Raw genomic sequence first — 19,323 nt, forward strand, 5'->3', positions numbered from 1 at the left:
CGCCTCTCTTCCCGCCGCTTCTCATTAGACTGATGCGCCAGCCCTAATGGCGGGCTATTTTCCTTAGCTGCAGACGAGACGGTGGGTGTCACTGCAGTCAAGAACATGTCCAAATACAGACGGCCGTCAAAGACGAGCGGGTCGGCGCAGACGCGGAGTCATGTTGACTAAGAGTAACTCGGACGACGGGGCCGTGCATCCACACCTAATGGACGGCACCGGTCTTTTGTCCCCGGCTGCTCTTCCCCTGTCTCCTCTGCTCTCCTCCTTTGACCTCTAATATTTTCCAGGAGCAAACTCGACGAAGATTGTGTGTGAAAGGGTTGAATGAGTTCACGCAATAGCAGGAAAAAGGGACGGGTTGAAAGGATGAAGGCGCCATAGTGGAGCTTTAGCTGTGCATTGTACAACAGATTGGCTGTCATTATGAAGCCTTTCATCTACTGACAGGCCATCAAGCCCAGACAGGATTGCTGATCGCTCTTGTAATATCAGTTTTGGGTTGTGTTGTCATAACTGGTGGTATTATCCGCCCTGCTTTAAAGAACACATTTTGATTGAAATTGGCGTTGATGATATTCTTTTGAATGCGAACACCAAAGAGTACTTTTTTTTTTTTTTCCCCGTTGGATTTTCGGAATGAAAAGAAGAGTAGAGCTATCCGTGCGGCTGCTGCTGTCGCTAATTTTATCTAATTTCAGGTCTTTGATGTCATTTTTTTCTTTCTTTTTTTCCTAAATCTTTTTCAGTGGTCTTCAGTCAATTCGCCTTCTTCCAGACAGCTCTGAACGACATTGTGGAGGTTTATGATGGAGCAACACAACACTCCCGAGTCCTCAGCTCATTGTCTGGAGCACACACAGGTACTTCGACACAAACACACTCATCCAAACACCCGAAAATATGCAGGTATCAAACCCAAAGAGAGATTAATGAAATAAGCTTCTCAACAACTCTTAACTGGCCTGACACTGATCCATCAAATCTGACATTTGCAGTGAGGAAACACTTGAGTCAGAAAATGTAACAAAGAGGAAAAGAAACAAGGATTGACATGAAGAAACTCTGATTAAACATGAATGCAAACTAGATCTATAAATATCAATGCAAAGGGTGAATACAACCTCATAAAATATAAGAAAAAGTAGTGTCAAGCAATATCTGCAAAAAACGGTAAAACCAAAGTGAATCACATAAATAAATATAAATCATCAGCCTGATTTAAACGGGTTGCTCATGAGTTTGTTTTGAGCATGTTGACATTACAGGCTGCCCACGGTTTGACGTGGGCCGCAGTAATAAAAGGATGTCTCATCGTGGACGCTTGTTCCAGCTTTAGGGATGACTAAGAGGCCGAACACCTGAAGACCTGAGAGCTCCCGAAGACTCATGTATTATAAACGCAGGTCTGAAGAATGGAAACAACCAGGGCCAGTGATAGTTTTAGAAGCTGGCAGAGGAATCACATTTTAACCCTTTATTGAATTGAATGAATTATTCGGGAATATCATCCATACCGAGTTCTTTATTTTGGGAAAAGTATAAACTTGGCCAAAACCAAAGCTCCTGTACCATTTCCAGTTGAAAATATGATCGATTCTCTTTGTACTTCTGTAAAACATGTCTTACTTGTATTATACTAAACAATATAATGCGCTGTTTGTCAGGGAGGAACCAAATGAAGAATTTGCTGAATTTACCAGACATTTTCATTTTCCACTCCTCCAGTTCTGCAAGGATTCATGCACACCTGCCTGGTTTCTTTGACACGTTTTCAGAACCAGCTTTTGTCTTATAATTAAACGCAATTTGACCTCCCAGATTGGATCTCCCAGTTATTATGTCTGACACGACGGGACTAAATGAATTGTTGTTTTTGCCTTATCTCCTTCATGAGCATCCACTTAAACTCAGAGGCAAATTGCTGACACAGACGGAGCTGGCAGAGCTGCAGGTGGGCTTCAGTGAGCTGTGACACAATTCAATAGTGACAACAACTGCTGAAAGAGTCACGGCGATGACAAAGCAGCAGGCAGACCGGGGGAGCATGTCCCTACATTTAAATTGGTATTACCCAACACTGTTGCCAAAAAGTCAAGATATCGGCACATGGAGTTTCATAGACAAGCTGCCGCATTCATCAGCATCAAGTCATTTATCCGCGCGGCGCTCTCAACTTCCCCACTTCTGAAATCACTGAAACAGCTGGATACGCCCCGTGCGCGCACGGATCCTCTTTTTTATGACACAACGTGCAGTAATTATCTCAAATAAGCTCAGAATAGATGGCCACTTACTGTCACAAATTGCAGCAATGGTTTTACTCTTATGTAGATTATCGATGTGACAACAGCATTCATGCTACGTTTGTATGAAATGAGATGATGTAGAATAGCAAAAAGAAAAAAATGTATCCAAACACTGTTTTGACTAATGATGATAGAAGCTAGAAAACTGATTTATCTCTTTTTTTTTCAGATTTCAGTTCTATAATGCTTGATAATATCAAAACAATGAAGAAATTGGATTTTTTTGGGAACATTGGACTACTTTTAAAGGCATTGCTATTCATACATGTGCACACATAAGAGTAGGAGTGCAGCAGAAGTACAGCAAATACATCCCCATATAGAAAATGTGAACATAAATTATGAATGAGAAAGAAGGGTGGCAAGCGGAGATTGAAAAGATAATTCAGAATTTGCGTTGTATCATCTCGGCTGGCGAATTCGATAAATGCCAGGAGAGAAAACGCCGGTGCAGGCGTGGATCAACCTTTGAGTGTAAAGGTGTGAGAGTTTTAGGGCAACCTTCCATCTCGGCCTGTGCCGGCCCCGTGGCTTGACAAAAGCAAAATGATTACTTTGGTTTGCGTCCAGGAGAGCCCGAGAAAACCCTGTTTACAGCTCAATAAACGGGACGCTGTATTAACTGTGGATTCCTGGCGGCAGGTTCATCTAACCAGGCGTGGCAGAGCAGAGCTGACACACTTTGGCACCGGCAGGGAGAGTTTAGGCCCACACAGTGCCTAACTAGCAGGAATGAGGCTCAAACTAGAATCTTCTACCAAATTCTACAACTTCATAAGTTTTTAGAGTACAGTATATCACTATGTTGTTACATTTGTGGAATTTCTCCAATGTGGTTTGAACAAAATCTACATTGTCTTGTCCTGACAAGAATGTGTCCCATACTGTCAAGATGTACAGTAATATTCACTTTAATGAGCATTTTAATAGCAGGATAGTTTTCGCCATCATGGTAAACCGCAGTATTCAACACATGAGGCAGTTCGCTGTGATTATGCTGACCTTGAAAACATCACATTAAAACCGTCTCAGAAAAGCGGTTTGATGGTATGTTTTTATTACTGTCCATTTCTATTGAGGCAAATCGCTCTTTTTGAGGAGAAAAGGCAACGATTGTGAATTATTGGAAGCAGTGGTGGCAAACTGGGTGAAATAAGAAAGTTCCTTCGCAGAGGAAAGTAGATGAACGATAAAAGGTGGAAATTAGAAAAGAGACAGCATGCAGACAGGACGGACATTATAAGGGAATCCCAAAATCTAGGAGTCTTATCTAAATGCTAATTTCTTAACTGAAAGTGTGGGGCGAAAGCAATTGTCACTCTTGTGACCGTCATTTTAAGCGTAACCTGGGAGTCCATTAAAGTTTGACCACTTTTATTGCTAATATTCGTTTGCTACTTTATTTTTTACCTCTGACATGCTGTACATGCATTCATGAAGCATAAAATTCACTTCCTGCCTTGCCCTGGGGGTCGACTCCTTTTAACTCGAAACCTGTTGCAGTCATCATTTAACAGCTGGGGCATTAAACTTTGACATTGTTCCCCTACGACTGCTGTAACCGAACCAGCGGCCTCCACTGAAATTTAACCGCTGACCTCCAGCCGAAGACTAATCCGTCCTTGCGAGTCTCCCGCGTGCCGGCGCAGAAGATCGTTTTAAGGGCAAAGTAGTTTGGAGCTGGAAAATGGCCAAAGGGTTGATAAGTTGCATGCTGACACATGTTTGATCTATCCGGATGAAAACCTGCCCTGCGCTGCAAATTATGAAACACTGTCACCATGACAGCACACAGCCAGCGCTTCCTTTAATAAACTACCCAGCAGGCCTTTGGGGGCCCGACAGTGGAACTCGAACAATCGCGGTGACGACACGTTAGAGAAACCGTGCTATTGGACGCTGTGTTTTTAAAGGTGCAGACATCCTAGTCCAGAATGAAGGGGACAAAAAAAAATAAAGCGAGATAGGCAGGAGAGTCTAACAAACACTCACACACAGATGTTGCCTCTGGGGTTAAGCACGTCTGCCTCCCACAACAGTGTGACAGCGAGCAGACACGGAGTAATGAGACTCGCTGCAGAGAGTCAGTCAGCAGCACACTGAGAAGGAGACGGAGGCAGAGACAAAGACGCTCACACATTGTATCATGTTCTGTGTCAGTCAACAAATGTTCCACCACAGTGGAGATATCATGGGGGTTGTCCTTGGGTGTAATTACACAATGAGCTGATGAGGGGAGCAGGAGACTGGGCGTGTTGTTTTCGCGATGGCGCACAGCATCTTCACCACTTGAAGAAAGCCCAGGTGGCATTTTAAAACCGGAATGTTCGAAAACCTTCGGGTTACAAGACGGCTTGATCACCTTCAGGCTTGGATTTTGACAGCCCCGTGTGTTCTTGGCAGCTGACCCGAGAGTCCTGCTTCCACAGCGTCCTGCAGGAGTTTGGTTATAGACAGCCGTACAACAGCAAGCAAAAAGTCAGACCTTGAATTTGTTTCTGTATTTCACACACAGCCTTTCTGGCAGAGCCACAGTGGGGGAGGCGTGGTCTCTGCAGCTGGGCTGATGGCATTTGGAAATCTAGGAGCACAATTTTTAAACCAGCTGCAGATTCTCCAGAAAGTTAATTGGAGAACTGTTGCGAGCTACAATTTGCAATGAGAGTTGAAAGAGTGAAGCTGGGGAAAGGCACAGAAATTAACCTGACATTGGAAATACTTCAAAACAAACTTGAAAGAAAGAAGAAGAAGAATATGAGAGATGATGACTTGCATGCTGGGGAAAAGCAGTTTGGAAGCTCTCAATGCAGACTGCAGTCCCAGGCTCGGCTGTACCCGCAACAAGATGCTCTCAATAACATTAACCACATCGCAGTGGTTGGAGATCCCACAAGCACTGACGATAAACATGAGGCTAACGTATTAGATGAATCTAAATGATTAAAACGCACCCATGTACAAACGTGTGCCTATCACAGATGGCGGTAATCTCTGTAAGCGTGCATCAGGTTCTGCTGTGAAAGCGTGACGTCAACAAGCAGATTTCAGTCCGATCGGTTTTGCCTCTTTTTTGCACTTACCTGCAATGCAGTACGCAAACGGCACTTCTTAATATATCCATATTCAAAAATTTGCAATGTGTCCACTTTCATTCAGATGTTCAAGAGATAATTCCAGAGATGCACATTAAAGAAAGAAGTAACATGCCGGTTAGTGCTGTAGGCGATTAGATGGCAATTAGGTACTGAGAAAACAGCTGTACAGGCTCGCACAGAAATAAACCGAAGGCGCAGCTCGAGTGAAAACATCTCAAACTGTGTCTCTAACTGTTTTATCTGTGTTTATAACTGCCTCCTTCTCAGGCGAGTCCTTGCCATTAGCAACCTCCAACCAAATCCTGATCCGCTTTACCTCCAAAGGCCAGTCCAGCTCCAGAGGATTCCATCTGGTCTACCAGGGTGAGTGTGAGAAACACACGCGCAGACACATCCACCGCCCGCCTCAGTTCCAGCAGCCCCGCTCTCCCTTCATAATAGATGACTTGCTGAGTGATTTTGCAAGGATTCACCTTCAGCCACAGTTTCGGCTGTGATGTGCTTTTGTGTGTGTGTGTGTGTGTGTGTGTGTATGTGTGTGTATGTGTGTGCGTTTGCAGTAAATTCGTGAAAAGGTTGCGCTTGAGCTCCCCTGCTCTTCTACTTCCCTACGAGGGACTTTTCCTTTTAATCGTTAGTTTCCTTGTACTAGAAATGACATTTGCCTCAGATATCCAGCGGCCGTGGCATCTCCGGAAAATGTTTAATGAATAAATAATTCATGTTTTGCATTTCATTGTAAGTAAACTGAAGGACTGCTAAGGCAGAGAAAAAGCTGGAGAGCATAACTTTTCAGGCACTGCGATCACACGGACGCACGCATAGGGTCTTTCCTCAACTGATCAAGTGGCACGATTCACCTGAGGGAAACGCATTTGTATGAAGTTATTTGTTATGTATGCATAAAAAACTTTCCGAGGTCAAAAACTCTCTTTAAAAAGAGATGGGAGCGATGCACATGCACACTGGATAGTATAATACATTTAAGACAAAAACATCTCCACACAAGTCCAAAATAAAACTGCAGCAGCTGTCAGTATTCAACAAAATAATAAATATATGATTTGAAATGCAAGTTTCAACTTCTTCTGTGAAGAACTGTGAATCCCTTTTGGGGTGTATTTTTTTTTTTTTTTTTTATGTCATATAGATGAGTCAACATTTAATTCCTTCATGTCACAAAGCTGCCAAGTTTTTGTTAAGTTTACAGCGAGTTATTTTTATTTAAAAGTTTGAAAAACTGCAAGGACATCAGTGTTTTCAACATGAACATCCTGTCAGCTCAAGAGAAAGGGGACTCCGTCAGAGAAAAACAGGAAGCACCAAGAGTTACTAGAGTTTGACTCCATAGAACCAATGAACAGAATTGGAGCTGAGTGCGTCTTTTGTGGTGACAAACAGGGGCATGAAAGGATGAAACCATGCAAGGTGAAGCTACAGCAGTTCATCAAACATCCTGAGATGTGTGTGTAAGGCCGAAAACTTTAGCCAGAATATAATAAAGAAACTGGAATTAGTAAATGAAGAAATGCCATCAGGTTTTAGGAGGGGTGGACTGTACAGGACATGGTGGGGTCAGGGGGACAGGGCCCAGTGTCGCTAACTCTGTTTCACCATGAAAGAGCAGCCTGTATTTTCCCTGAAATTTCACCGAATATTGACCCACCATAATGCAGCGATCACCTGTGATGACCCCTGCCCTTCCCTCCCTCCACAGCTGTCCCACGGACCAGTGCCACCCAGTGCAGCTCGGTCCCCGAGCCCCGCAACGGCCGCCGCATGGGTAACAACTTCGCGGTGGGCGCAGTGGTCCGCTTCGAGTGCAGCCCAGGCTATGTGCTCGAGGGACCGAGTGCCATCGAATGTTTAACAGTTCCCAACGCCCTGGCACAGTGGAACAGCTCCATACCCAGCTGCATAGGTAAGACGTGAAAAGTCTTACACACTCTACGTCGGAAGCTTCCGCCAGCCCCAGTGTGTGTTTTTCCTCTCTACCTTTCACTAGTTTGTGGTTCCACTCCTCTTCCTTCCAAGCCTGCCTCTGTCGCTTCTCCACTTGAAGCTTTGAGTGTCAAACTCTTGTCTTGACACAGATGTGGGCTGTCAGCCATCGCCTCTAGCGGTACAGTGAGATTCAGCCATGCGGTACGCAGGTGGCTGGAACTGCTCAGGGTCGCAAACACACACACACACACACACACACACTCTCACAGACACGGAGATCTCCACATGTATATACCAAGGAACATTCTCTCTCACACAGCATACAGCTGAAGCAGATGCTTCTTCGGCTGTCACCAGATGCGAACTGCACACGGCAAGCTGGGGAGAGAATATGTGAAGTCTGGGAAACATATTCCTCATTATGGCTGCTGTAATGTTTATTTGCGTACGTGCACGGCCAGGTGGACGGTGTTTGGTGTGTTCTCCATTCAAGTTTTGATTCGATTTTCAGGATTCAGACAATTTGATCATGAGAACTCCAAGCAGGAGGGCATTCAGCAGCCTTGAAACTCCAAATCTATATCTCTGCTGCATTCTGTACATTGTGGACATGAATGAGCAGTCAGCCTCTTCCTTTTATTCCACAGTTCCGTGTGGAGGTAATCTGACTCATCGAACTGGCACCATCCTTTCTCCTGGATTCCCCGAGCCTTACCTGAACAGCCTCAACTGTGTGTGGAAGATCACCGTTCCTGAGGGATCAGGGATCCAGGTTGGTGGAACGGTTTCTGCTTTCAACATACCTGCTGGAAAGCTCAGTTGTAAAATGCAAGTCAAGTTCAAAAAGGAAAAGGAAGAACAACCTGTTCTCAGTGTCACTGCAACCCAGTTAAAAAATTGCTTCATTCTATGTGTGTAAAGTCAAAATTTTAGATTGTGTTTTTGTGTTTTAAAATATTTTATGTATTACCTCTTAGCAGCTTCACGCTGTTTCTTCAAAACCTTCTTCCTGTCAGACATAAGACCACATAAGATCAGCTTTTTCGCCCTTTCAGCTTCACTTACATGCTTAACAGGACAGATAAAGAGCTGATTGAAGACATTCATGTCACTGTTGTTTGTTTTTTTTTTCCAATAATCTGTCTTATTATTCTTATCTTCAAGGCTGTGCTGTAATATTCTCCTTCATGTAAAACTGTCTGATTAGGCTCCATAGCCTTTTGCGGCTCTCTGTGTTTTGTTAATAAGCTTTGTGTTGTAAGTTTTCAGTTTAATTAATTGAGCTACCTTGCACTTTATCAAGCTATCGTGTTTATACTTCTCCCAGTACAGGAGAGCAGCGAAGTGATTTTCTGTTGACTTTACAGAAGCTCAAAATTTAATTTGCCGGGTTGCTGTAGACGAAACTGAAGATTTTACAACCCCAAATCAATTTCTATCAAATTGCCTTTTCAATTACTTCACTTGTCTTTCTTTGGAGCGAATTCCTCGTGCATATTCTCGTCCGCTGATGCATGTGTTACGACGCCTCGCGGAGCGTTGTTGGGGTCCCTGCGGATGTGCCTGACAGAAAGTTTTTCGGCTTACGCCTCAGCCTCCCCAGTTAATGACTTCAGTGGCGTCCCTCAGCTATTAGCTCCCCCCCACCCCCCCGCCTCAGCCGACTGTCCTTGCAGGTCAAACACACAGGACGGCCCACAGGCGCACTTAGCATGCCGCTCATCACACCGTCGGGCGGAGCAGACCTCGAGTGTGTATGCAAGAGCTGAATTTAATTCCCCCTGAAAATCAAACGGCATCACCCTCAGCTGTATATATTTCTAAATGTGACAGTTTACGCCCTTTGGATCACTTTCACAGACGTAAGCTTGTGTTGACATTGCGACCAAGTCACCGGTAGTGTTACGAAAACACAAAGTGTCCACTACAGAGATTTTCCTGCTGTGGGTCTAAACTGTAAAACCACCGTCATCACTTCTCTTTCTTTAACACCGTCGTATCGTTTCGCCGGTGTGCCTCGCTCGCTCGCGGTCGCCGCCCTGTACCGGCTACCAGAGGCACATTAGATTGGAGTGTCACGATCCAGGAGAGAACTTAAAGGAGCGAGGTGCCGCGCTGGCACATTCGCCGCGGCTCTCTAATGAAAGATCAATCTGTGATCTGCCTCGTCTCCCCAGGAGTCCGGTGCGCCGCAGCCCCTACAGCCCCTTTAATTGGCTCATATCCGATCTATAACCATCAGAGGCAGAGGAGAGGGCGCAGGAATGAACGCAAGAGGGAACAGTCAGGGCGGCGCAGCTAGAGAACAGAAAGAAAAAAAATGGAGGACACACAGAATGCTGCATGATTGAATAGATTTCAGACAATGACTGTTTTGGAGAGATGTCAACAGGACGGTGTCATGCAATTCAGAAATACTCCTCCAGTTTCAAACGTTCTTTTTTTGGGAATAGCTTTGTTGTTGTTCGGTCAGAATTCAACAGCAAACATTTGATGTGTCTGACTACATCTATGTATCTTTGAGGGTTTTTTTAGTGGGTTCATTAGAAAAAGTTTGTCTGACTTTAGAAAACTGGCAGCCTTCTGCCAGAGAGGATTAGGGCCACCTTTTTAAAAAAAATCTGCCTTTAAAGTCAGAATTTGGAGGAACTCTGACTTCACAATCAGAATACTGACTTTTTTTAAAAAAAAAAAATATCAATAATACACCTAGTCCTCTTCCATAGTCTCCAAAGGTGTCTGACTTTTTTTAATATGTAATTTAATATTCATCAGTAACAACAGTACATCCTTAGTGAGCCTTCAAAACTAAGATAAAAAGGAACTGAAATTCATATTAAATATGGACTTTTTATGTATTTTCAAATCTCTTCTTTCCTGTAGTTTGAGTAAAATATTTATTTTTTTTAATTGTTTTTGAAAGTTTTTTGTTTGTTTTGCTTTTCTTTTCTTTTTTTTTTTTTTAAATGGATAAGATCCATTAGATACAGAGATGGTTGATTATCAGGTTTTGTTTTCCTTTTCCCGCATTTATTTTAACAAACAGAAGTATCAGCGCCCGCCACATGTAAGCCGGGATTATTCAGCAGCCAAAGGAGCGTGCCTCGTAGTCCTTCCCTGTGCCATTTACCGATAAATCTTTTTAATGTCCTCTCCAACTCATTAATCTCATTAAAAGCACATTTTGATTTGCTGCCCACCTACTTTCTTGACCCGACCGTCACTGATCGGTTTCCTAAGCTCTGTCCTCCTTTATTTTATTTATTTTTTTTTTTTAGGCTTCTTTGTACTTTTCATTAACCGTGTTCCTCTGTCCCGCCCACCGCCGCTGCCCTGTCTCAGATCCAGGTAATCAGCTTTGTCACAGAACAGAACTGGGACTCGCTGGAGGTATTCGATGGAGGAGACAACACAGACACCATGCTTGGCAGCTTCTCAGGTATTGCTGGATACCAGTTTTGTGTGTTTGTGTGTGTGCATGCGTGCACCTGTTAAATGTGTGCAACCTTGGATGTGAAACGGTTCGTTCAGATCATGTGCACCTGCCAAAAGCCAACACCGAAGTCTTAACAGCTTTCAGACAAGTGGAAGTATGACTTGGAACGCATATCGTTTTTTTTTTTGTTAACCGAACAATTAAAGTGCTAAAAATAGGGGGTTAATTTGGCTCTTGTTGTGTTGCTTTGCGAGATTAAATTCAGTATACACAAAAGCACCTGCCTCAGTTGTGGGAAAAGGCTCACATGTCTGATCTTGCCCAGGAAGGATCTTATAATATTTGTACAAAAGCTAGGTTTTTCTTTTTTTTCCCCAGTGCAGTGTGTGTTTGTGTGTGCGTTCGCGCTTGGTACAAGACAGGTAAATGTTAGATGTGCCCTGAAGTAAAGACATGAAAGAGAAATGTGAGACTCGTGAATTTGACCTTTTAAAAACTAAAACCTGTTGTTGGTCACATCTGGAAAACATGTGTTTGTGTAACTTGTTTTTTTTTTTTCGGTTTTATACGGCTTTTTCCGTCGGCATAATGCATATCTAAATGTTCATCCATCACACAACTGCTCTCCGAATATTTTAATGCATCTATACATCATCGGGTGACATTCTCCACCCTTTCTGTGCACAAGCGCACCTACACACACACACACACAGACTCACACGCACGCTGAAGTCAACGGATGGGAAAAAGAAGCAGCTCTCCAGTGATTTGCCGTTGGCTTATGCACTTAGTTATGGTCGGCCTATCGAGGAGATACCATTGCTAAACTCCACTGTTAATCTTTTCCCCAAGGCACAACAGTCCCGGCTCTGCTCAACAGCACCTCCAACCAGCTCTACCTCCACTTTTTCTCAGACATTAGCGTGTCAGCTGCCGGGTTCAGACTGGAGTATAAAAGTAAGTGAGGAAATCGTGTATCCCTCATGTCTCAGATATACTCACAAGTTGAGTATTTCAGGATTTTTTTTTTTTTTTTTTTTTTTTTTTTGAGAGGGGGGATGTGCAACAATTGTGAGTCACATTATGCGTGAAAGTAAGACGTAATAAAACTCGTCTTTTTTGTCTCTGTTCTTCTCTTCCTCAGCCGTTTCTCTAACTAACTGTCCAGAGCCTGTTGTTCCCATGAACGGCATCAAGGTCGGGGAGCGACTGCAGATGAACAACGTGGTGTCTTTCCACTGCGAGCCTGGATACACACTACAGGTAACATACCCCTCAGACATGTTCGGCCTTAAATGACAATAAAAATCACATTAATATTTCAGCGTTGTGCTGTAAGCTATTGCCTTCATTCAGGGATTTGTACCGAGCTGCTTGGTAAAAGCGAAATGTCAGAGAACACAAACTGGGATTGACTACATGGACTGCCTCATGTTGACATTTTAGTGCACTTTAGGTTTGTTTGAAAAAGATCTGATTTATTTATTTTCTTATGATGATATGATTTTTGTCTTAATGTTTAATACAACGGCAGAAGTAATAAGGGATCTGCACTAGTTTGAGCTGAGCTGCATTCACTCTGCTAAATGTAAAAAGCATGTACAGCTTTCATAAGTCTAAATATTCCAGAAGGTATCCTCTATTGGCTGCTGGTGAATTTTCATTCTGATATGTGATAAAGTCCAGTTTACAACCAGCTGTCACTTGAGGTTCTCAAACTGTGAATGACAAGGGCAGAAAAAGCTGATTTTAACAGGGAAAAAAAAGACATGATTTATTTAGATTCTCCCCAGTCAACTCCACTTCACGATAACACAACCTACGATGTTTCCGCTGAGATTTCTTGCAAATAAACGGAAGTTAAAGTTGGCACTCGTGGTTGTTTACCAAACACATTGTACATATCCTTGAGATCTTGCAATCTGAGCATATCTCTTATCTCATAAAACATTCAAATAGTATTATTTTTTTTAAATCTTGAATTGTTAAAATCATGTCTGCCAGTTGGTAGTAGCCTTCCTCTGCCTTTTCCAGCATATTTGCTGCACATCCTGGCCAGAGCAGCCGGCGCCTGTGTGGAGGGTGTTGATAGTCACATGAAGAGTGATATAGTAACAGGTCGAAGGTATTAGTAGACCGGATAAAGAGGCATTGAAACCGGGGTTGCTTGCCGGGAGACGTGAAGGACATCCGATGCCAGCCTATGGGTTGGAGGGTCCCAGCCCCTCTCAGCACACGAGTGCCGGCCAGTTACGATTTCCTGAAGAGGTCTCGCAGGAAACACTCGGAGTGCGACACTCACTTATGCTAATCAGAGAACTGTAGTTATGCAAATATGCTGACATTATCTGACTCCGGCTACAACTACAGACACATTTCCAGAAAGGTCATCTGCATCAGTCCTCTTAGATTTTCATAAATGCTGACGGTAAGTGTTTAAAAACCGAACAGATAAAGACGACTGCTTAGTTTGGCAGCGCAACAGCAAATGCAGCGATGAACTGTCTGTAATCTTTCCCTTTCTGTTTTTGTCTCCGTGTGATCATCCTAATCTGTCTGTGAAGCTGCCTCTGTGTTGTCCTCTGTCACTTCAGATGGATTTAGTCATTTAGTCTCCACATGAAGTCATGTGGAGACAGGCAGCAGGTTCAAATAATTGGAGCAACAGATGAGTGACAGTTCGGAAAACAAGTTAATTCATCTTTGCCGGGTTTTTTTTTTTTTCTCTCTGCCTCTTTTGTCTCTGTGTTTGTGTGCGCACACGTCGGGGCATGGATGCTCCTTGCAGGGGAACTCGCACATCACCTGCATGCCAGGAACTGTCAGGAGATGGAACTACCCTCCTCCTCTCTGCATAGGTAAAAATAACTTTCTTTTTTACTTGATGTGCTCTGCATGTCCTGCCCTCTCTGTTTTCCTTTTTACATCTCTCCTGAGTCTTTTCAGATTTTGGGAGCCTTTGCCTCATGACAGCCATTCCTGACATTATATATAGAACTTCCAGCCATCGCTGCGGCAGTGACCTAGATCGTTATAGATATTTTATCAGCAGTAATGTAAAAAAACAATATATTTATCTTTCCATGACTGTTTCATCAAGTGCAGGCTCAATTGTATTGATCAGGGGTGTCAAACACATTTTAGTTCAGATGCCACATGCAGTCCAATTTCATCTTGAGTGGGCCAGATCGGTGAAACAGTGACATAATAACTTTTATATTTACACCAAATGACTTCTCCTAGTTGTTGTAGTATGACATTTTTTACAAATAATGGTAAGAAATGTTGAAAATGTTTTGTGGTTCGGCACCATGTTTTAGCCTAAGGATCTGATGTTTGACACGCCATAAACGATCTTGCTGAGTCTGCTGGATTATCAAAGAATAGATGCACATGAATGCACCATCTCAAACTGAAAACCTGCATGTATGCCATCAGATTCTTTCTCCTTTTCCCGAAGTGTCCCCCCCTCAGAACGCTGTGACAAACAAGTTGCACGCATTGGAACAACCTACGATTGCCTAATTAGTTCCATCGCACACCGTGATTGGTTGAAGTCGGTGGAAGATTCATCGTGTTTACAGGCATCAGCAGTTTCCTGATTACCCTAGGCTTTCTCTGCAACAACAGAATAGCATTTAACCCTTTCCTCAGTCGTTACGGAGCACAATGGCGTGGCACCCCGTGCTTCGTCTCTCGGTTGACTTATATAGACTATTTGTCTCATTTATTTCTTAATCTTCTTCCCCGTGTTTGCTCTTTTTTTCCCTTTGCACTCCCTTTTTTTCTTATTGAGTAAGATAATTCTTTGCCATTAGTTGCAGCGTCCTTTCATCTCTCTAATTCTGGTCTCAGAATCTCTCGCTCTTTTCATCTTTTTTGATCCCATCACCTTTTTCAGTCTGTATTTCCATTCCTTTTTTTTTCTGATTTCACCTCTTTTCTAGCGCCTTTGAGTCTTAGGCTTGGATTTCACACAGATGCATTTATCTATCAGTGGTTCAACATGAAAGGAGAAGGGTGAAGAGCAGCAAAAGATACAGCTCTTTGGCACCTTGATGTCATGTACCTTGAATAATATATATGTGATATAAGGAGGAAGCGGAGAGCTTCAAAGTTCTTTAATGGGGGAATAAAATACCCCATTTGATGAGCGGCTTCATCTCCATGTTTAAACGGCAGATTTTCACATTATCGGTATGGAATTTTTACTGCATCAGGTCCTTCTTTGAAAATAAATTGCTTATGTCTGAGTTCAAATCTAAATCTGAAATGGTATATAGAGTGTTTGCATTACTCATAGATGAATGCAAACACACCAAATAGGACACAGTTGGGTTTTAATTTGAAAAGAATATCAAACAGGTATTCAGTTAACAGACGCACACGGTTCCTGAACTCAGCTCAGCTTTTTATCCACAAAAATGTCTGTTGTCCTTCATTGCTCATGCACAGTGTGATCATCCATTTTGTATTTGTGCTCATGCAGTTTTACGTTTTTAATGCATGCTTTTATTTTTCCAACTATGCAAAATGTCTCTATGTTGAGTCTATACTACCATGCCATATTTATTTAATGTCATATATGGTTCAAGGCAGAGCAAGTTCTGCAAATTTTCCCAGTCTTCCACATGTTGTCGTCTTTGTAATCACTCATAACAATAAGATAAGGTCATCGCATATCCGCGCTGCTACAGAAGACAGCAATTGTGAGAGGGAACAAAAAAACAAGGTTTTTACCAAGAATACTGAATGTAATGCTTCTGTTGTTATTTATTCATAGCCCAACTCAAAGAAGTGATGGAGCACTTCGGATTTTGTAGAAATATTTATCAGACCTGGCTGACTTTTGCTATTCAGGTCTGAAAAAGTTGTCTTCAAATGAATTTTAGTCCAATTTAAACTGTTTCAAATGTACGATGCATTTCAAGTTAGCTCCCACAGTTTAACAGGTCTTACCGTGACACCTAAAGAAATCTAAAAGTGTATCTCAGATCAGCTGATGGTGTGACCTTAACGAGAAAGCACATGTCGTTCTGCAGCTCGGACTCGTGCTGCTGCGCCATAACAGCCTCGGTGTTTATGTATAGAATCAAAGAATCGATTTGAACCATATTTGTGATGGTTTATTGTGGGTGAATCAGCATTTGCTCTGTTTGCGCTCCGCCAGCTCAATGTGGAGGAATCCGGGAGGAGATGGAGGGCATGATTCTCAGTCCCGGTTTCCCTGGCAACTACCCTAGCAACAGCGACTGCACCTGGAGAATCTACCTGCCAGTCGGTTACGGTGAGCAACACGAGAGGCTCTCTCAGCACATCACGCGAGTGCTTTCACACCGAAGAAGCTTTGATTGCGCCAGATTGTGGAGTGACAGTGTTTGTACCTGTCGATTCAACAATCAGCCATAACATTATGAACGCTTGCTGAGAAATGTGTCGGTCCCCCCCGACCTGTTGAGGATTCCACTCGGCCGCTGAAGGTGTGCTGTGGTATCTGGCGCTACTACCTCTTTCACACCGGGCTGTGTATTGTTGCATGTGACTATTTTCCACATGCATTCTTGGTTGTGTGAGGCATTCCATGTGGGAATTCATCCAAAAACGCCTTATTTATGAGATCAATCGGTCCACTGTCCGCGACGATGCAACATGTAAACGAGATCAGATTTGTAGAAGAACAGAACACCGTCTGCAATGTATGACATCCCTGCAACCCTCCACCAGCTGAACTGTGCAGCACCGATCTGTGGTTTTATGCACACCAGCTGTGTAGTCAGTCCGCCAACATTACATGGACACTCCGGTTTTAAGTTTGCAGTTACTTCTTTTCTTTGTCGATGAGAAATCGCTTCTTGTTCATCTCCATACCACTGCATACGGAGTGAAAGGGGTGTAAGATGTTATCAACAGACCTATAAGTTAAAATGTGGGATATCTGTGAATCTGACATCTTACAGAGGCCCCATTGGATTGATATTGATTGAATTCATGAACTTAAGGCAGCTCTTTGTGAAAGAGAGACTCTTGTGATAAGTGGGGATGAAATTGCTCTTTAAAATTCAACACTCCCTCTTCGTCTTTAGGAGCCCACATACAGTTCCTGAACTTCTCCACCGAAGCCAACCACGATTTCCTCGAGATACGCAACGGACCCCTGGAAACGAGCGCTGTGATCGGCAGATTCAGCGGCCAGGACGTTCCCTCCTCCCTTCTCACCACCTCCCACGAGACCACCGTATACTTCCACAGCGACCACTCGCAGAACAAGCCAGGTTTCCGGTTTGAGTACCAAGGTAAGTTTGTGACAGAAGAAGAAACCCGAGTTTAAGACGAGAGGAGAAAATTATGACTTGTCGCATAGAGAAATCGACTCAAGTAGTTAATAAATACTTTTATTAATACGCATAATCGCCCAGACTAAATGCGCCAATTGCAGAGCTGAGCCAATATCAGTGTTATGAGTTACTTTCTTCTGCCCCGATCTAACTGGTAATTACTGCAGTGTGTGTGTGTGTTGTGCTTTTGGGGGGATTCATATCGTCTCTGCTGTCACCGAGACGTGGCTCAGCTAAAGTACATTGAATACAGTCATCAGAGCTAATATAATACAAAGATAATCAGAGTGCTTTGCCTCAAGTGTCATAATTACAAAATCAGTATAAAAAAGCCAGAGTCACAGAGATTAATTCTATCTAGTTTAAAAAAAAATGTCAGTCATCTTTCAGTTTATTTCAGCAACTGCAATGTCATTAATGTGCTATTAGCTATTAGCGTCACTCCTGCGTGAGGCGTGTTCATGTAAAGCCGTAACATTTCTAAGTTAGCCTTAAAATTGGCTCTGTGATGCTTCGGCTCCAGAAATCTCTTTTCGATTAAAAGCAAAGTAAAAATTGTTGATCACTTCAAAGATTGCTTCACCACGTGCCAATGAAATGCTTCACTGCGTATCTGCATGCCTGCGAGCAATAAGTCGTCCTCGTCTATAAACGCAACAAGCACACAAAGTTTGTGTTTCCCGATTCAACAAGCGAGGCAGCAAATCGAAAAGGTAGCATTGTGCATTTACATAATTATGTGCGAATTAGCATATAAATCAAGCATTATATTTGCAAATACCCCCCTTTTGCAGTATTTTCATGAGTTATCTTCTACAAAGGAAAGCTGTGATCCATAGAAATAAAATCCTTTAGTTATATTTTTATCTCCGCTTTTCAAGGCTCACTGTCTGCTCTGGTTTTCTATCCAAGAGTGTGAAAAAAAAGTCAAAACTATTTACCCATACTGCATCTTACGACTGCAGTGTCATTCTCCTGTGGTACAAGTCAAACCTTCCTCTGGCTGCTTCAGTTATTTTTTAAATTTTTACTTTCGAAGCTTGTATGAAGGCGGTGGTGGAGGAGGCTGAGTGGGAAGTTGAGCCCAAGGAACAACGAACACGAGATGAAGTGGAATTATGGATAGAAAAAAAAACGAATGGAGGATTTTTGCACTGCTGTTGTCCAGAACCAGAGCATTTGCATGTTGAGGCAAATCTAGAATCCTTAAACTGATTGAAGACTGACCACCTCACTGTGTTTAGGTGCAGAGGCAAAAAAAACTGGCTAAAAAGCTTCACTCATTTCAGCATGTTTAAAGCTTTGGCAGCGTCGGTGCCCAGTTCGTCTTATTAACACACGTGGTCACTCAGCAGAGTCAATGGCTTCCATGCGCGCCAGCTGACCTCCGTCGGGAGCGCTTTAGGGTTTAGTGTTTTTCCCAAGGATACTTACACACACGGACATGTCAAGTGCCAATTAAAGCAGCAAGTTCTGGATGAGAAAATAATCCGCTGCACTGACTGAACCCCAGCAGACTCCACATCACAGCAAACGTGCTGTTTTTTTTTTTTTTTGTTTTTGTTTTGTCTTTCAACCTGTTAGTTAGAAACTGATAAATCAAAGTGTTTAACTTTTCTTTTGCCCCCCCCCCCCCCCCCCCCCCAGCCTATGAACTGCAGGAGTGTCCGGACCCAGAGCCCTTCCGATACGGCGTGGTCGTCGGTGCTGGCTTCAATGTCGGCCAGTCCATCTCCTTCGAGTGTCTCCCCGGTTATCAGCTGATGGGACACTCCATCCTCACCTGCGAGCACGGCACCACCCGCAACTGGGACCACCCTTTCCCTCGCTGCGAAGGTGAGAGTCAGGCCACATCCAGCAAATGCATACTAAATACCCAAGCTAAGATAACAACATGGCGACTTTCCGCTCTTGAGCTATTGCATCATTACGGCAATATGGAGCAATGGAGATAATGATTATCTATTGAGAATAATGTAATTAAACTGAATTATTATCCCCTATTAATGAAGCAAAGTACTTCTCAATGAAAATCAATACGGTGCTAAAGAGGAGTGGAGTCAAATAAAAGATGAATAAAAGAGGGGCTGAGGTGAAAAGGAAAAGTAATGGATGCTCTTTCTTTCGCCTCGTCCTTGACCCACATTCTCACGCCTCGGCTGTCGATTATTCAATAAGGCCGGCAAAATTACAGGAGGAGGTGA

At 43.2% G+C, this 19,323-nt stretch overlaps 1 protein-coding gene across 1 annotated transcript in view; it reads left to right on the plus strand.

The window, feature by feature from the left end:
- Nucleotides 1–19,323, plus strand: part of LOC115409692 (CUB and sushi domain-containing protein 1-like) — a 231,056-nt gene that overhangs the window by 168,622 nt on the left and 43,111 nt on the right. The window contains exons 33-43 of the mRNA XM_030120960.1: nucleotides 750–863; nucleotides 5,672–5,767; nucleotides 7,122–7,325; nucleotides 7,996–8,120; nucleotides 10,691–10,787; nucleotides 11,637–11,741; nucleotides 11,929–12,047; nucleotides 13,573–13,642; nucleotides 15,955–16,071; nucleotides 16,868–17,077; nucleotides 18,767–18,955. Of these exons, the coding sequence (XP_029976820.1) occupies nucleotides 750–863; nucleotides 5,672–5,767; nucleotides 7,122–7,325; nucleotides 7,996–8,120; nucleotides 10,691–10,787; nucleotides 11,637–11,741; nucleotides 11,929–12,047; nucleotides 13,573–13,642; nucleotides 15,955–16,071; nucleotides 16,868–17,077; nucleotides 18,767–18,955 (1,446 nt within the window). The remainder of the gene's footprint in view (nucleotides 1–749; nucleotides 864–5,671; nucleotides 5,768–7,121; nucleotides 7,326–7,995; nucleotides 8,121–10,690; nucleotides 10,788–11,636; nucleotides 11,742–11,928; nucleotides 12,048–13,572; nucleotides 13,643–15,954; nucleotides 16,072–16,867; nucleotides 17,078–18,766; nucleotides 18,956–19,323) is intronic.

This window comes from Salarias fasciatus, chromosome 22 (assembly GCF_902148845.1).
Source record: "Salarias fasciatus chromosome 22, fSalaFa1.1, whole genome shotgun sequence".
Lineage (NCBI taxonomy): Eukaryota > Metazoa > Chordata > Actinopteri > Blenniiformes > Blenniidae > Salarias > Salarias fasciatus.